We start from the raw sequence: 19,694 nt of genomic DNA on the forward strand, positions 1-19,694 counted from the left end.
AACTCGACTATAGACTTAATAGGAAGAAAATGTCATAGTCAGGAACAGGGCGCTGCAGAGGTCTCCCTGGCTCAGGACAGATTCCACTCAGGCTGTGGTGACTGCCATCCTCGTGCTGGGGAGGGGAGACCACATTCCTTACACAGTTATAGTCTCCATGACCACCTCTGAAGGATTATGTCAGTCTCTGTGCATGGGAGGATAGGAGAGAATGACAGGGGCAGACAGAAAGCAGAAGACAAAAGAGGTAAATCAAGAGAGGAGAGCGGTCATAGATTAGAGAAAAAGCCCAGAACAATAATGAGTAGCTGTATTCCCAATGCTGGGACACTGCAAGAGGAGGCTTCTTGGAGCTGGCTGACGAGCCAGCCTAGTTGAACCAGTAAGTGCCATGTTTGGTGAAATGTCATGTCTTAAAATTGGTGGAGAACAATTGAGAAGACACTTAACCTTGGACTCCTCATGCATATGCATCTATATACACAAGGTAATCTCTCTCTCTCACACACACACACACACACACACACACACACACACACCACTTCTGAGAGGGCAAAATGAACTCCTTCAGCTGTCACTCTGATGGAGAAGGCAGAGTTGGATCCAACTTCTGCTTCTACTGGCTACTGAAGGCCACCAGCCCTCCTAAGGGTAGACTCTTGTGCAAGGCAAGAGCGAAAGGTCTGTGCCCTTTCACTAACCATTCTTCCAGGGTGTCCTCACAAGAGACCATGATTGAGCACAGGCTGGGTGGATGCTCCAGAAAGAGCCGCAGTCTCATCCCATGGACCCAGGGTCTCCCCTTCTTACAAAGAGAGAAACCTGTGTAAAATGGGAAAAAGGACCTAGAAGCTAGCCTGACACGGGCTGGGGCTGTGACTAGGTGGAGAGGTAGGTATCTAATGTCTACAGGGCTACGGGTTCTATGTCCTGCACCCAGGAGGGGACCTCACTCTGCTTCCCATTGTCCTCAGCTAGGCCTTGTGTGTGCTCTCCTAAACCACAAGCGGTACGTCTACTAAAGAAGGCCAGAGCACCAGGGCTTGGTGCTGCTCTGCCTTCCATGGTGTTCAGAAGCCCACAGTGCTGGCATTTCTTTAGTCCTGCCTGGAGACACCCACAGAGGATGGTTTTCAAGCCTTCTGAAGATGCTGGGAGGCAGCCACATGACAAGCACCAGTCTTCCACTACACATAGGAAAGGCGCAGCACCAGTGCAGTTCACAGAGATGGAGAAAATGGCCTGCCGGAACTTGGGAGGGGTAACTTGCTGCTCACCGAGTGGGGTTCATCTCTGCTTGGCCTCATCTATAATCCCTTACTATGCCATCCTGTAGTGAACACAGTGATATTTGTTAAATCAGTTTTCCATAATGAAACGATGCTGTTGGCACTGGTGCACGGGAGGGGTGAGGCAAGTGGAGTGGGCGGGCATAACTGTAGTGCCCCAAAGAGGAGATATTGCTGGGGATTGCTGCCTGTTGTTAGGGTCCTGAAACGTGTCAGAAGGCAAATCCCAACTCCTCTCCAGGTTTCATGACCGTGAACATATGCCTTAATTTCCACAATATAATTTCTTATATGGAATAGAAATTATGGTGCAGATTAAATATATGAAGCACACAGTAAATGTACCTTTGGCTAGCCACCACTGCAGCCATCATTGCCCCCCCCCCCATCATCATCATTATCATCATCCTGGTGACCCCCACTCCCAGGCACAAAGAAATTCCAGACTACTTAAAAGACGCAGCTGACTCTTTCCATTTGCCACTCCATCAGTGTGTAGGTACAAAGGATCTATGGCTAATTAAGTTGGGAAACAGTTAAATCTTTACTGTAAACAGTATTTGCGGAACATCTGAAAGTCTCCGGATGGCAAGAGCCATCTTCTAAGGGTCAAGCAAGTGTCTTTTCTCGGGATGCTACATGGAGATTCTTAAATGTTAGTTGGTGATGATCGGCAACTCCCCAAAACAGTCTGTGAACGAGAACTGCCCCAAATCAAACCTATCTGAATGTTTCAGTCTCAAGACACTCTGAGCTTGTCCTCCCCTGACAGAAGTTAATGTTCTCAGCCTATTTTCTCCTGAATTTATGCCTGGGAGCATGGCTGTGAACAGGTTGTCTGTCTGGAAATGGTGCCAGGTTGGGGACGACAAGGCACTGTCCTATGTTCATTAACCCAGGAACTCAGATCTGTGGTGATTCCCCTCCTCCCAGAGGAAAGGGCTGTCATGGAAGCTTAATCTCTTCAAATAATGAAGATTTTATGGGCACAAGGGCGGCCTCTCTGCTTCCACTTGGCTCAGGAAGTGGCTCTGCACTTGAAGCCCCCTAATGCGATAATGATAATACCATCCCATGGTGGGCAGCAGCATCCGCAGAAGCATCAGGCTCCCCTGTCCTCTGGTCCTGTGTCCCGCCTGCACCCTGCAGGACACACAGCTCTGCAGCTGCCAGCGTTTATTTACACACATTCCTGACGCAAATTCAATTAATGAGCATAATTTGACTCAGACATGTGATGTCCTTCCCCGCTCACTCTTTCCTTCTCTGCTCCTCACACTTTCCCTGGTGGCCTTCCTGAAGCGGGCTCAGGCAGGCTGTGCTGCTCAGAAAGTAGGCCATGTGATTTCCACGGAACCCACCCGCATCCTTTGGTTTATTCAGGTCAGTGTAGGTGACTTCAAGTTCCTAATGGAACACAGATGCTACGTAAATATATGCTGTGCTGAATACGTAAATATATGCTGCGCTGAATTGCTTAGGGTAGAACAACGGGGGAGAAGCAGTGTGTAGTCACAGCTGGAACTGCTTCCTTACTCCGACAATTCCTAATCTGTAGTGGGTGGGAGAGGAACCCATGGTCTAGAAGACCAAATGAACATCATCAGCATCTCTCCCCCTCCCTACAGGTGATGTGTTTACCCCCCATCTACCTTTATTGACGGCCTATAGAACAGAGAAACGCCAAACCACAAGCCACATCCACTCCTAAACACAAATTCCAAAGCTGAGGGGCTACAGGGAGCGCGGAACGGCAATGCTGGGACCCTTAACTTTTACACAGAAAGCTAAAGTAACCCCACATGAGAAACTTCAGTGTGGATGTGGTTAGATGCAGGAGGTCTGTTTATTGCCCTGGGCAGACCAACGAGGAATTTCCTGTGTGCTATGCCAGGTTCAGGGCTCAAGTAACCCCGTCTGCAGTCTGTGTGACGAAGCCAGCGGTTGTCCTGGGTATTGACACACTATTCCTCTGCTACTTGTTCCTGGCAGCAACCCTTCCGTCCACATTCTACCAAGTGTAGAAAGGGATTAGAAAGGGGAAGGGGGGAAAATTCCTTCTAAAATAACCAAAGGAAAAGTGAGTTAAAAGGGAAACCCGCCGCCAGTGTGTTGGACTTTGCTCTTCCAGAGTACAGACACACGTAGTACCTCCAGCAATAAAATTCCTAACCTTGGACCCAAGACTGTTTGCCTAGGTCCACACAGAGTCAGCCGTTGGCTGCTTTAATAGAAACTGCTTTCATGTTGCATTCTGACCAGAGAAGTAGATTTGGGGATTTTTTTTTTTTTTGAGGAAAGATTGAATTTATCATAAAACATATTTCATCAAGGTCCCAGTAAAACGAACCACCTTTTTACCCAAACCACAAAAGCTGCAGATTCCTTTGCTGGGAAAGTTGGCTGCTTCTGTTGGAAAGATTAAGTTCTGCTGGATCGTTTGGGGCAGGGAAAGATAGGTGATTACTTTGTCCTTAGCAGAAACTCCGAGAAACAGAAAGGGAACCTCAGGGGCCCATTTCCTCACTGCAGAGTCTTACAGCAGATGAATAGGAGTGGACCTAAACATGTTCTAGAAAGAACCTAAACCATGCAGCCAACACCAAATGTATCTGCCATCCTCCAGCCCCCAGAAAGGCCTCCCTGCAAGGATGATGGATCGGGAACTTCCCGTAGTGCTAGTAATTTATTTGCTCAAATTGAAGGTGCCACTATTTCCATCAATATGATGAGAGAGTGTTGAGCACCTTCCCCCCCCCCCCACTTCCTCTTTGGTTGTTCCTGGCCTAAAAGCATCTTGGGGGAATACATGATACATGTTTTGATATGATGGGATATTTGGCCAGTTTATGAAAAGCAAGTTTGTCAAGAGCCAGTACTATAGACTAGCTATTGGATTTCCTTGGAGCAAAAATAAAGATGATTTCAAATTGCTTTAGACACTGACAGGTTATGAATTGTTATATACATAGTTAAATTTGACTTTTGGATTATCTTGTTATCTGCATCCCTCTGCCCCATGGGCATCCCAGGCCACAGGCCTTGGTCTCTCTCTCTCTTTCTCTGGAAGCTACTTACCACTTCCTTTTAATTTTGTGACAGGGTTTTACTATGAAGCCCAGGCTGCCCTGAAATTTCTAACCCCTCTTGCCTCAGTTTCCTGAGCTCTGGGATTATAGTTGTATTTATTACCCCAGCTGACTCCCTCCAGCTTTCTTAACCTGGTTCTCCATTTAGCCTTTTCAGATGTTATTTGGGTGGATATATATATTCTTTGTTTCCTTTTTCTGTTTTTTAGATCAAAGCCATTTTGGTGAGGCTTGTTAGTGTTTTCCTACACTTAAGGATTTTGACTGTGATGGCTAATGAAGTTTTAGCCTGTTTAGGTGAATCCCCAAGTCAGACTAGCTGAACATCTGGCTGTCTTTTAGTAACCCCTACTTGGTACCACCACAATGAAGAATTTCTCATAGGAGAAATGCTGGTGTGAGTTTCAGTTTTCAGATACACTTTTGTGGAAACAAACCACACAGAATGCAGTATCCCAAGTCCAGGCTCAGATGTCACAGCAGTCACTGTCCTTGGTAGCAAACACAAACTCAACTGCTTCTTCTTTGACACTCCCTATAGATACCCGTGTGCGGTGGAAAGAGCATTGCTATGAACACTCTAGCAAAAGGCAGCTCAGGCTGCTCCGATGAGGGTGGTAGGGGAGAAGGGGAAAGGTAGCTAAGGGCCTTAAGCAAGTACGATGGGGGAGGATGGTGCCGAGCAGAGAGGAATATAAGGAGAAGCAGAAGCTTTGCTTTGGGGGTGTTTAGGGTCTGAGGGACCAGGAAGCCATTCGCATGTAGGATTGACATGAAATTACCCCATATTATTTTAATTCAGCATATGGCTATTACCCCATAGCATAAGTCACCAGTACTACTTTTAATATAAACTATACAACAAATCTTAAGATTATCAGGAATGGTGACAAGGTGAGGGCTCCGATGGCTTATCTCCTCCTCTGGGTCTTCCCCGCCCTCCCTGTTTCTGTGGAGGCCATCTGTAAGGTCCTATTCTAAGGGAGAGCAGTGACCCCATTTTTGGACTAGTGAAAGCAAGTGGTTAAACTGTTAGCTTTTCCTCTTCAACCCACTTAGCAAGTTGGTTACTTTCTCCTGTGACCTTCTAAGAGTGGCCTTTCACACTTTAGGTCTCTCAGCATACAATAGAGGCTCTGTTAGGAAATCGTTAGAAGAGGAACTTTCCCCCTTTGTCAGCAGTTGCATAAGTAACGTCCTTAATGAGTCCTTAATGAGCAGAACTACTTTCTTCCAGGAGCCTGGAGGCTTAGGGACGTAGAAAATGGCTCCCAAAGTCATGTGATAAGGACTTTTGGTACCAACAGCTTGAGAAGGCTCTATTGTAAGACAAAGCTGGAGCAGAGTGAAAGTTTGACCTAAAACTGAAACTTAAGTTGCCACAAAGATCTCAAAAGTCACTTGCTATACAGAGCAGCAGAGGTAGTGGGGTAGTGGAGGTGCCAGGACGGGAGTAGTGAGGACTAACCTACAGATGAAGAATGTAAGCATCATGGATGCACAGTCAAGGCCATGGAAAACTGAGAGAGAGAGACACACATGGAGAATCCACAAACCATAGTTTCTCTTCAGACATCTTCTCTCCCAGAAGTTTAAGACTCAAGAGTTTCAAGTTTTAGAAACTCATTTTACTCTCACAGGTGTTTGTGTGTGTGTGTGTGTGTATGGGCTTATATGTGTGCCTTATGTATATGCATGCAGAATCCAAGGGTTAAAGCTGGATGCTTTCTCAATTGCTCTCTACCTTCTACTCTGAGACTTATAGCATCCCACCAAACCTGGTGTTCACTGATTCAGTTTGACTGTCTAGCCAGTGAGCTCCAGGAAGCCACCTGATTCTGTGTTCCCAGTGTTGGGAATATAGCCACTCATTGTTGTACAGGGATTTTTTTTCTTCTGTGTGTTCTGAGGACTGGACTCAGATCCTTATGTGTATACAACAAGCACCATTGCCAACTGATACATCTCCAAAGGCTAAAATTTATCTCAGAATTTTAAAGACTACAAAGGTAGGCTTCGTTGAACATATGGACACAAAGAATAACTTTTAAAAACATCACTCTTAATTTTGGAAGTTACATAAGAAACACAGAGGAATGAAGAGTAATTACCTTTTTTAATTAAAAAAAAAATCAATTTTTTTTGGAGAAAGTAGACTAAAACGGCATCTGGTAGATGATATTCTTACCAAGATGGCCCAAGCCAGAACTACATAAAATTAAATTACTTTCATGCTGGGAAAGAGAATATTACTCTAATAAATTTATCTGAACATGGAGTAGGAAAACTTTTTAAACAATGATAAGTCCATCCGAGAAAACTTTGTTAACTATAGTTGCATCTTGATTTTTGCTTTGTATTAAAGACAAAGCCGTCGCTGCCACAGTGGTGCACTCTGGCCAGCCTAGTACTTGGGAGGTTGAAGTAAGAGGATTGTGAGCTGGTGGCCAGTCTGAGCTACACAGTGAGGCCTTTCCTCACAAAATCAAGGCTCGAATAGAGCCTTGCATCGCTTGTGCAGGACCCTGACTACCGTCAGCTGCACGGTAAAAACACGAAACAACAAACAACCAACTAGATCAAAATCTCAAAATCTATTTGGCAACCGTATTTTTTAGAATCATGCTCATGTCAGAGTTTTAAAATGTTATTTGTGATCATTAACTTTATGCCACATGGAAGCCTTATAACACTCTAATGTAAAATGTGATTCTCTTTGAGCAGTAAATAAAAAAATAAAATAAAAGAAGAAACTCACAGGGTATAACTTTCTAAGGGAGCCTTTGAAACCATTTAGCAGTCAAAAAGACAGCTCGCAAGAATGTTCATACTCTCTTTTGCTTCTGGAATTACTTTCCCCACATTCATCATGAGAGGGAGAGGTCCAGACTGACTCGGACACAGGACATTTTTTTTTCATGGTCATTCTTTCTTTCCTTATCAGACCTGGTGACGTTTCCCACCACGCTCATCACTGAGTCTTTCCCCCACCTGGCCTTCTCCATCACCCATGCTCTTGGTCCTCTGCCTCTGCCCTTCCCACTCTTACATTTTCTTGTTCAACTGTGTTCTTGACCACGGCGCCCACTGCTTTTCTTCCCTTTAATTAAGGTGCAGTGTTGGGGACAAAATTCCAAATGTTAGGTGCTTTCTTTTCTTGCCACATTAGTGAACCTGGCTCCCAGAATCCCGAGAACCCCTCACCCCCCTCAGCAGGGATGCCGGATCCACTCAGTGCTTTCAAACTGCTCTGAGCAGCCAGTCACCTGGAGCTCCCTGCCCCCTCATCCTCTGAGGAGCCATTCCCCAGGAAACTCACTTCACCCATGAAATCACCTCCATGATTTACTGGAAGCCAGATGCTACTAAAGCCTGACATTTTCTCTGCCTCTTCCACAACTCCGCAACTCCATACTTAAATTTATTGCCTCAGCTATGCCAGGTCCTTGGACATCATTTGAAATCTCACCTATTTGTTCACCAGATTGGTCCTTCACTGGCTTTGCGTTGGGGTCAATACAAAAGCTTTCTGTTATTATTTATATTAATCAGCCACATCCTGACTATGGTTAAATAGTAGCTTATACCCCCATTTCAACTCCTTTTTCTCATCTACCCTTTCTGGGTCATGTTTTCTTATACATATCTTTGGCTTGGTGGCCTTTCTCCATAACCCCTGTTCTCTTTGACTCCCACCAGCTCTGGGAGGGGGAAATTGAGGCAGGGGTCACCTGACACCAGACATGGCCCCTGCCCTCTGTGGGTGTGAGACATAGGCCTCTTTGTGCAACGTGAACATGACTGTCATCAAAACCACATTTCCACATACTATGTGAAAGGAAAAGTCCCAAATCACATAAATCAGACTCTGTGACCACCAGGCACGGATATTACAGACACACAAATTCACCATGTAACGTGTACTTTAATCTGCTGACAGATATTTAAAAATTAGCACAAACAAATGACAAATGGTACTACCACAAAACTTCCAACTGAACAATCTAAAGCCACCGGACTTCTAACACAAAGCCCCCTTGAAGAAGAGGGCAAAATTAAATAAATTGTCCAAAGGGAGAGAACTGTGCATTAGGGAAGGGGAGATCTGGTCCCCCAAATTTGGTACTTTCTATTACACCTTCCAAAAAAACTCTGTTGCCTGAAATTTCACACCCGTGCATTTAAGACTCCATCTCAATGTAGGGCAGGTCACTTTGATAAAATGTGATGCAACGTTTTAAGGGGAGTTAACTGACATTTAGCAGATACCTGCTTTATCATCATCCTTGCTGCAATTTGCAGGAATAGAGGATGGTGGTTTAGACTCTGAAGTCTAAGGGACTTGTAGGAATCCCCATGCCTACCCTGTCTGGCCACAGATTCTCTAAGCCTCAGTCTCACCAGACAGCTGCAGATTCATGAACGAACTGCTTATCTCACTATGTATCTAATCACACAATAGTGTATCTATATGAAATGTACATAGTCAAACCTCTATGTATGCATGCTGTACATTTAAACGTAAGACGAAGATGGATTAGGAAAGTGGGGAAATGGCTCATTTAGTAAAAGTGCTTGCTGCACAAGTAGAGAGACCTGAGTATGATCTCCAGAACCCAAAAAGGTAAGCTTGAACATGGTGGTACTCCCTGGTACTGCCAGTGTGAGGAGGCAGAGAGACAGGAAGAGTATGAGAGGTCCTGGCACCAACCCACCAGAAAAGAGCAACGGTGCTTTGTCTGACAGTCAACGATTGATTGTGGAATGAACACTTCTGTTATTCACATGTGCTGCCTCTAGCTTCTCTATTAACCCCCAGGTACGCACTGTCTTTCTATATACCTTTGACTCCGCACACCTGGCGAAAATGGAAGCTCAGAAGTACCACAGTCATGGACAATATAAACAATGTCTCAAGTTTCAGGTTAATTTAGTTCAGGTCCCACAGTCACAAACAGAATCCATACTGAACAGGAAGCTGTTGGACATGGCTCATTATCACACCAGTGCTGATGCTTCTGAAGTTCTGCTAAGAAGTAGGTAGGATACAGGGATGAGCTTCTGTGACTGTGGCTAGTAAGTACTAGAAGCATGTTCACAGGGCCTCCCACTACATATACATACATATATACATACATACATACATACATACATACAGACAGACAGACATACAGACAGACAGAACAAAATCACTCCCTACGTGGAGGAAGCAAAAGAAGGCAGAAGGGCTGGAAACCCATTGTCCATTCAAGGACATACTTCCAGTGACCTAAAGACCTGTGGCTAGTGCCATGGGCTGGAAAACTGGGTATATGTTCGTGTTTGGGGAGCACTCGCAATTCAGGTCCACAGGTGCATCCACAGTATTCTGAAGAGAAGGTGACTGGCTCTTGACCGACTTCTTGAGGGAGCAAATGCCTCCTCTGAGCTTCTGAGCAGGTTCCTACTGCAGGGGAGCTAAGCACTCCCTTGTAGCCAGGGGAAGACACAACTCCCATGGGCTGTGCCTAGAAGAAGTCACGTACTGTGAAAATGCCTTGGAAAGAGGAAGGCGGGTGGCTGACCCTCTATCGTACTAGGGACATTAACTGGAGGACAATGCCCACCTGGTGCTTGGGCAATGCCCACCTGGCAACCCTGGTCCTTAGGAGAGACCTTCGGATTGCAGCTGAGCAAGGTGGTCCTCATGCCTTCTCAGCTTGCCCGCTGGAGCACATGCAACCAGCAAACAAGCTCGGTGGTTTCACATTTCACGTGGGCACTCCCAGACTGAACACAAATGGGCAATACAATCCAGGGAGACAACGTGTTGGGGAACAAGAGCCGCAGGTCACTCTGACTCAATGACATCAATCCGGCACGCCTGCACCATCCCTCTCTCTGCTTGCACTCAGCCCCGTGGGTGTGCTCTCTACTCCCAAGTATGTTTGGAAAGCTCACAAACACATCCATTCCCATATTTAGGGAAGAAAAAAAATCCTGCTCCATTCCAGTAACTGGCAGGGGCCTGGTGTTTGGCACTGAAGTCAGAGTTAGCAGTTTGTAAGCTTTGAAGTGAGACGGCTTTCCCTCTTCTTTTATTAGCAATGAAATGAACTTTAAAGGGGGAAAAAAAGTTGGTGAGGAGTATTTTTCCATGGCAAGCCACGTAATGTCTTTGGTACAATTCCCTATTTAGAAAGCTGAACTGCCTTGAGGGACTACCTGGTACATCTCACACAATTCCTGCCTATGAGAATGTGGTCAAATGCGGGTTTCTCAGTGGACTTATGCATCTGGCAGGAGCTAAGACGCTACAATGGGATATTTTAGAGCAGTGATCTTTAAACCCAGCTTGTACACCTAGATACTTGACTCTCTCTCTCTCTTTCTCTCTTCCTCTGCATGCGTGTGTATGTATAATTACATGCACATATTATCTTGAGGGACTGTCATTTTAACAGGCAACCTGGATGAGTCTAATGCAAGCAGTCAACAGCCATTACTGAGAAAAATTCACTTAGAATTTCTAAAATTCCTTGGCCAAAGGCATTGGGGTTTTAAATTGTTGTAATATTTCTGTGCAGGAAGATTCAAGACCCATTTGCCCTTCCAGGAAAGGAGGACGGACGTGCGTGTTCTTGACTTCCCACAGGCTATCTCCAGAGCAATTAGCATGGATGGCCTTATTCTGACTTTGCTGATTAGGAAGTCACCGAAGGTCAAGAGATGTGCCCAGGGTGAGGTGGCTCTGACTGCGGCAGGGTCTCTGTCTCCTGACTTCAGAGAAAAGGTTAAGCCTGGTGCCTCCCTTCACATAGCCCTGAAGTCAGGAGCCCTGGGAACTGCTTGAAGAAAACCCAAACCCAGTACGTCCTAGCTTTTCCGGTTTCCCTGGAAGCCCCACATCAGCAGGGAACTTTGGGTACATGGAGATAAGCTAAGGAGCTTAGCTGTGCTCAACTTTAGAGCATTTAAGCTGTGATGGAGAAATTTCTACCGCACCGTTATGGCACCCTGGGAAAACCATTCTCATCGATCCTCCGGAGCCCAGGGCCACGCCATTCACCATGACAGACACAAGCCAAGTTCTTAACGTACTATAAAAACTAAGTGTGCTTCTTAAAAAGTAAAGAATTCCTTAAAGTCCTTGGAATGCTGTGTCTTTAGAAAGAGTCCCCAGGTAGCTTCCTTGACTTCACAGATGTTCACTGAGACTTCCTGGGTGGCTGCTGGGCTTTCCGTGTCACATCACAAGGTGCCACAGGGAAGATGAACCTCTGACAGTGGAAAAGAGCTTTCATTCTCCACCCTTCCTTCCCTGTGCCCGCGAGGGAAGACCTGCCTTCAACCCCGTGAGAAAAACTCCAAATGGAATAGACTAGACAAAGAAATACTTAATCACATTGGTGGGGGAAAATCTCAGTAGAAACAATGTATCTTTTCAATGACTGAAGATGCTATGAATAGACAGACTGCTTGCTGCTGCATCTGTCTCTGGCTCTGGGTTGGGGTGGGAGAAGGGTAATATTTGCCATTATTAGATACTACTTTAATTCTTAAAGCTTCAAAGAATTATGTTCATTTGCCAAAACCCCACTGTGTAGCCAACTACAAAGAATCATTTATGAAAATCACTGGGAGCATTCTTAATTTTTTTTTTTGAGACAGGGTTTCCCTGTGTAGTCCTGGTTGTCCTGGAATTCACTATGTAGAGCAGGCTAGCCTTGAGCTCAGAGATCCACGTGCCTCTTGCCCCGGACTGCTGGGATTAAAGGTGTGTGCCTCCACCTCCTGGTGCAGTCTTCAAATATTAATTTCTACAAACATCCTTTCCCTAGGATGCTCCTTATTCTTAGGCGTAGCTTGGGCATGTTTGCAATAGTTCCTCTTGGGAGCCTTCCTCCTCTGGTCAGCCCGAACCCAGCTACTGTCTCTTTCGACACAGTTCCTCCCGTGACTGGAGAGAGACCTTCTCAAGCTTCACCTGGGACGTCGGGCTAGCCCCAGGTGCTCTTTCTACACGTGTGATTGTTCAGCATCATACCCAGTCCTTGACACTTCTCGGGGAATCAAGAGACTGCTGAATCAGATAGCAGGTGAGATGCTGCTTCAGGCCATGGCATGGAAGCCATGCTTTGAACTCTCACACTCTTCCTCATGTGGATTCTACCCCAGCAGAAGACTATAGATGCTAAGCAGATCATTGATGGAAACTGTATCAGTCCTTTCACTATGCCAAGCAGAAACCTTAGTCTTACCTAGTTATGCTGTTTCAAAATGACCCATTTGCTTCCTGCTGAAACCAACCCACAGAAAGGAAGAAAATGCCACTGTTTAAGGAAAATATAAAGTCTTCATACAAAAGTGCTGGGTGCTTTAATTGAATAGGAGCTCTTCTTGACTCCTTGTGGGTGAGAACAGCTCACTGAAGCGATGGCCATGCATCTCTTAATGAAAGGGACATCTGGGAAACGAATCCTACGGTGATCTCCTCATTTCCCATGGAGAGTATTTACACACACCGAGATGGCTATGATATGATGTCACTGGGCTATAGGATATCATGGGACTCTCCATAAATGTATGCTGTCATTTGTTGACTGAACTGTTGTCATCCAGCATATGACACACATGACCTTTGGCCTTGCCCAAGGGAGCTGTGAGCACCCTAACAGCTCCACGATGAACTCAGCCCCTCCACAGTTTGAAAGTCAGCCATGTTATGGGAATGAGGATTGGCAAATGGCCCAGTTCTCCACTTTAGAATTGTAGTTACTAAAGTGAGTGTCCACGGAGTAGGGCTTGCTAGAGCAGTCAAGGATAGGAGGCATTTATAAAGGGACAGTTTTGTCTGTCAGTCAGGAACCCACCAACTCCATCTTGCCAGCTGTGGCTCTCCTCTAATTTCGACCCTTGTGTGCCATTTGATTCCTTTCCTTATATAAATTAGAGATGTGATGGAGTTTGGGGAGTGGGGACATATCATGCAAGCCCACTGCTGAAGGGCAGGGCCAGCATGCTTGGTTCTCACATTTGAGGAGGACCAGGGCACTCGGGGGTATTGGGTGGCTGACTTATCAGTTCAAGGACAAGTGATAACAGCCCTGGTCTGACTCATGAACAAAAGCTCTTGGACATGCATCTAGACTTAGGTAGACCCAGGACTCTGTGTTCATTTCTGTAGAATGAGGCAGAACCACTGGTGGGGACTGACATATCCTGATCCTAAGTTAATCTCTTCCTTGCTCTGCTTCTGCTTCCAGCATCATAAAGCATCCTACAACTCAGGAAGCTAGACCAGCGCAGATGTCCACTCTAAGCAATGCCCTATAATAGATGTCTAGTGTTAGAGACCATGACAGTCTCACGGATGATTCAGACTTAGGGTTGTATATGTTTGTTGGGATCCAGAGAAATGCCAAGGCAGAGCTGGACAGTGGGTTTCTTAGAAGGAAACCCAGAGTGTAGAGAATGGGCCTAAAGTGGTAACACAATGGTGCTTCATTTTACAAAGAGGGATGAGCCTAGCTAGTGAGACTTCATAGAGCTCCGAAAGACTAGGGCTTGGGGCATCCTCTTGTGGGCATCTCAGAAGACTCTATGTGCAAGGCAGCATGGGTTTATGGGGTGGGCTCACACAGTCTCACTTGTGAACTTAAGTTTGGTGCTTTAGGCTGTACCCAACTCCTTTCCTGTGTACCTGATGTGATAGAGTAATATTGTAGCATGTAGTTTTATGCTGTGCTACCAACCCCCTCCCAGCTTCCCTTGAATCCTCGGATAAAAGACACAGACACACACTTGCCCTTCTATGACCTCATTGGTTATTGTTAGTGGCTCAGTGTTAGGCAATTGGGCATAATAACGTAAAAACAAAATATCAGAAACAATTCAAACAATCAGAAGGGCTCTAATCTCAGTGTCTTTCGCTGGCTTGAAGAGATGCACAAAGAGAGACTCTGGCACATCAATTATCTGGTTGCTAGAGTTATTAGGGTGATGGCTTACAAGTGACCAGTTACCAATTAAGCAGTTAATGACAGACTTAATACCGAACTCATAATCAACACAAGCCTTGCTCAAGACTGCTTCCAACACACTCCTGTCTTCCCAGGGCCACAGACAGTGCTGTGGACAATCAGCACAGAACTACAGGCATGTGGGCACATTGTGAGTCCGAGGACTTAGGGTGAACTTGTTCATGGTATTTACATTTCTCACACCACTTCTGTGGACGAGAGCACCTCTTCTAGCTGCTTTACTTTGTTCCTCTACTGGTAAGTTTTGATGCAAGCAGATTAGAGAGGCCTTTACTGAAGCTCGCCGTCACAAGACACAGAAAGCCGCTTCTCTCACACGTGCACACACACCATGGAGATACACACATGGGTCGCAGTACTGACCTGCCCTTTCATGTCAGGAGCAATGGGGATGGTCGGCCAGATGGTTGAATAGACACCGAAGAACACCAACCAGATCAGCATGCTTCCCCACACCGCCAGGTGACTGAACTGTGGAAGAAATGAATGCTTAGACAGAGCCTCTGCTGGCCTCGGAAGGGGGTTCACTCCAGCCAAGATGTTGCCCACCCCTCATCCCACATCCAAGGCCCTTTCTTTCCTTTCCTTTCCTTTCCTTTCCTTTCCTTTCCTTTCCTTTCCTTTCCTTTCCTTTCCTTTCCTTTCCTTTCCTTTCTCTCTCTCTCTCTCTCTCTCTCTCTCTCTCTTTCTTTCTTTTTTGAGACAGGGTTTCTCTGTATAGCCCTTGCTGTCCTGGAACTCACTTTGTAGACCAGGCTAGCCTCAAACTCAGAAATCTGCCTGTCTCTGCCTCCCAAGTGCTGGGACTAAAGGCATGCGCCACCAGGCCCAGCCCAAGGCCCTTTCTTGATGGGAAGAAACTCAGGATGTCCAAGCGACTGGAGAACTCTGTCTTGTTCCTTGTCTTAGAAGTTTTAATGATGAACTCAAACTATCAGTGGCTTAAACTAGCCTGAAGATGAAAGTGCTTCGAGCCTCAACCTCACTCTAAAATCCATGCCATAATCCTCCCACCCCTGGGTTATCAAGTGTTTGCTTTATAAAACAAGGGTTCAGCCATCTCTGGACAGACAGACAGAATATTCTTACATAGCATTTAGAGACAACATCTGTTCTACTTATTGCAGAGATTATTTCAAAAACAACTTGGAACAAGATAGTACCTCTTTTAAAAACTTCAGATATTATATTTAATAGAGTTTCAAAAATCCACATGTAATTGTTCACATTTATAGGTACAGTGTGACATTCTAATACATGTATGTAATGTGTAATGATCAGATCAGGTAACCGGCATACCCACATTTACAAAACACAATTTCTCCATGTGGGGACCATTCAAAACTCTTTTTTCCAGTATGTTGAAAGGTGAGTTTTCAATTAGTGAGTTAGCCCACTTCCTCCAGAACATTGAAGTGACTACCCCCACCCTGACGTACCTTGCACCCCTGGCTCGTCCAGTGCTCCAGTAACCTAAATTCTATCCTTCACTTCTATGAGACCAGATGGGTATCTTACACCCCTTTAAGTTGTTGGTCTTTCTCATTTGTGCTCCTAATATGATCCGTAATTTTCTCTTCACAACCCAGCCCTTCAGCAAGCTCTGCCTTTTGGGTTTTGTTGAACAAGCATTTCCATATCCCAGCACCCACTACAGCTTCCTGCCATACTCCAGGCTAAGACACTGTTCCCTGGACTCACTGCTACCATCCTTGAACAGGTCCCAGGGCTCCAGGCTGACCTTGTTGTCTCCCGCCCCATTTGCTTATGAGAGCAGGAGGTAAGTGAGCCACAGTTAGCCTGTGACAGAGAAATGTTGGGAAGCGTAGATGTTATCCCATCTCGGAAAGAGCCAAATAGGAAATGGGATGCTGATAAAGCAAGTCTGGGTTAGCTACCTAAATTAATATTCCTTAATCATGAACAATCACAATGTGTTTTAAAGATTCAAACTGTGGGATTTTAGGAGAAAAAAAAAATGGTGTGACTGTATGTGTCATGGCGCACCCTTTTTGTCTGAAGACACAAAGTACGAGAGACAACATGGGAATGCGAGAGAAAAGTCACGTGCAAAAGTTACGTGTAAATGCTACACTTCCTGATTTTTCCATCTGCGCTCTCTCTCTCTCTCTCTCTCTCTCTCTCTCTCTCTCTTTCTCTCTCTCTCTCTCTCCCTTTTCCACCTCCCTGCCCCCGCCCTGGTCCCCAGTCAATAGCTTTAAGCCATGCTTAGAGTCAAGCAAATGAGGCAGTAGGTGAGACTGAATCCCAAATTGGCCTTTATAAAGATCAAAACCATTTTTTTTACTTGTAAATTTTGAAATAAGACAACTGTACGGTATTTATGTTTCCTCGAGGATTAAATGGAGGTCACTGCACACAACTATCTATAACAGCAAGAGAAATAATTCCAAAGAAAACTCACTTTCGTCCAAGCTGTCGTCTCCAAACCAGCTTTCAAACAAACTGTAACCACAACGTACTGTGGAGAGACAGAGAGAGAGAGAGAGAGAGAGAGAGAGGTGTTCAGTATTACGCAAGTATTCCTCCATCAGCCTGAACTTCAAGGAATCCACAGCCCATAAAGACATGGAGTAATTCATGCTAATGTAGAAATCGTTGCATATCTAGGGAGGTATAATCCACGTGTGCCCTTTACGAATGGCTCAGCAGCGCTAAACTTACCGTGTAAACAATATTTCCAACAAACAAATAGTCTGTGGCATGACCGCTGGTTACTGGAGTATCTGGAAAACAAAGAAGCCACTGTCAGCTTCTAGAAGGCTACAGTGCAAGTTTTGTTTTTGTTTTCATATTTTTTGTTTCATTTTCATGTTTCGTGTTTAAGAACATTAAAGAAATGATATTGTTTTTCCATCTTATTTTTAAGCCAAATGAATACAACAAAATCAGATTTTTAAACCAAACAAATGCTTGATTTGAATTGAACTTATATTTTTCTAAGATTAAAGTTTCTTTTTGTCTGGCTGGAAAACAAGCAGTGAAGGACTGGTCTGAACACAGAGCAAGCACCTCAGTATTAGAATGTGGGGAGCGGGTGTGGCGGCAGTCCCAAAGGCGCCAGGGACTGCAGCTAAGTCATATGACTTGCACCTGACTTCCTCATATAAGACACAAACATCTTGAGTGCTGGGCAGGTGTACCAGGATACAGGTGAATCCAGTCTGATGGAGATTTGCCCCTGCTGCCCTGATTAGCTGAAGCTGCGTGCCTGGTGAGGTGGCGTGGCCTGCTGTGCGTGGATGGGAACTGAAAGTATAAAAGAGTGAGAGGCCCAGGCTACAGGGAGGATTATTATTCGAGAGAGGATTACTATTAGTGGGGGAGATATAAAAACAAGGGAGATATAAAAACAAGGGAGATATAAAAACAAGGGAGATATAAAAACAGGGGAGATATAAAAACAGGGGAGATATATAAACAAGGGAGATATATAAACAAGGGAGATATATAGAGAAAGAAGAAACAGGACTGAATAAACGTGTGCAGAAGGATCCTGTTGCAGCATCGTTCTTCCTGGCCAGTTGGGGGCGCGCTCGAGAAGTGGTGCCGAAACCTGGGACAAGAAACATCTTCAAGCACGAGCGAAGACCCCCTGCTACAGGGAGGATTCAGAACTGCATCACGGGGAAGGAGTGGTTAATAAAAGTTCCCGTAAAACAGACTGTTGAGAAGGATCCGGCGTGGATTCAGAGCTCTTCAGCTGGGGAACGGTACTGATGAAGAGAAAGAAGAAAGATGAAGACTGAATAAACTGCTGTTAGAAGGACTGGTGGTCGCGTCGTTCTTGCTGGTTGAGAGCGGGCGCGACAATTGGTGGCCCGTACGGGGAAGCGACTCCCCCACCGAGTTCAGAACTTTCAGCAGTCAGTGGTTGCCAGCAGGGTAAGTTCACGGTGAGTGAAACTTGCGACCCCAGGAGTTTGGGAAGGACCTCGGATAAAATAGAGGTGAGCATAAAGTTGCCAAGAAGTAGGCACAAAGTAACCCAGGAGTTTGGGAAGGACCTCGGATAAAATAGAGGTGAATATAAAGTTGCCAGGAAGCAGGCTTTGGGACAAGTTAAGGTTCCTGGCTTTGGGACAAGTTAAGGTTCCTGGGTTTGGGGACAAGTTAAGGAACTATGATAAACTCAGTGTAGTGATCAATAGATCCTCGCTGTGTAGTTATGCTTTTTTCTCCCGTTGACCCTTTGTGGGTAGGTCTGATAGTTTTGGTCTTGTTTGTTCTGATATATGGACTCTGTTACTGTTTGAAACTGTGTGTAGAGGCAGTCAAGACAGGTCAGAAAATCCTTACAGAGCAACAAGAAAGTATGTCGGAAGAGGAGAAGGGCTTAAAAAGAAAAAGGAAAAAGAAAGGAGACACAGTGTTATCAGGTGGACAGAAAGGACAAAATAAAAGAGCCGAGGCGGAGGAGGAAGGCGAATTAGCTTCTGTGCCTCCTCCCTATGCCTCCTCAGCAGTGAAAACTTGACTCTCATATTGACTCCCCAGATGGACACACAGGTGATTGAGGTTATGGTCTCATCACCACGAGGTATTGTGTCCATCCCCCCTGGGGATCGAGTAGATCAGGTGTTGACATGGGCGAGAGGGTCTGTTTGTGTGTTTCCACAGGACCAGACGGAACCTCTTTGGGTGCTGGAGAGATTGGTGAGACGCTGCAAGAATGAGGCTCCTGATCCAGTTGCCCCTGTGGATGTGGTGGATGATCCCACAAGCACAAAGGATGGAGCCGAGATGAGAGATCCTTTCAGTATTCCAGAAGCCGATACCAGCTCGACATGACGTTCAAATTTTTCCATGCCTTTTTGATCCCTGAATTCCCCTTAAAGAGATAGCCCCTCTGGCTATCTATCCCTTGCTTCAGGGAAGATGAGTGGGGATGAGAGCCCTGGGATGTATGCTTGTTATAGTGTGTGTGTGTTTTGTGTTTGGCACATGTGTTAGGTGCAGAGTGTGCGGCCCGCACTTTTGCCATGGTAGCATAGGCTTTTGCTGCAGTGGAGGCGGGGCAATCTCCTCAGATTCGGTTTGCTGCTCTAAAAGAAATTATGCTGCTTTATGCCGTGGGGTGCGAGGCTAAGCACTGCACAGAGGATAGCTTGCTGTTGGCATCCTGTGGAAGGCACGTCTGATTGCATGAAGGTTCAGTGTCCTAGTTCCCTTCCCCCAGGAAAAACGACACGGGAGCTGGCCAAGACCTCTCTGGGTGATGAGCCTAAGGGATGGTTTTGTGTAGGGCCCCTATGCTTGCACACTGGGGATCA

General features: G+C 45.7%; 1 protein-coding gene across 1 annotated transcript in view; it reads right to left on the minus strand.

Moving 5' to 3' along the window:
• The window catches only part of Atp8a2 (ATPase, aminophospholipid transporter-like, class I, type 8A, member 2), a 439,384-nt gene that overhangs the window by 109,345 nt on the left and 310,345 nt on the right, over window positions 1–19,694 (minus strand). The window contains exons 30-32 of the mRNA NM_015803.3: window positions 17,086–17,147; window positions 16,826–16,882; window positions 14,764–14,871 (exon numbers count right to left, since the gene is read on the minus strand). Of these exons, the coding sequence (NP_056618.1) occupies window positions 14,764–14,871; window positions 16,826–16,882; window positions 17,086–17,147 (227 nt within the window). The remainder of the gene's footprint in view (window positions 1–14,763; window positions 14,872–16,825; window positions 16,883–17,085; window positions 17,148–19,694) is intronic.

This window comes from Mus musculus, chromosome 14 (assembly GCF_000001635.26).
Source record: "Mus musculus strain C57BL/6J chromosome 14, GRCm38.p6 C57BL/6J".
Taxonomy (NCBI): Eukaryota; Metazoa; Chordata; class Mammalia; order Rodentia; family Muridae; genus Mus; species Mus musculus.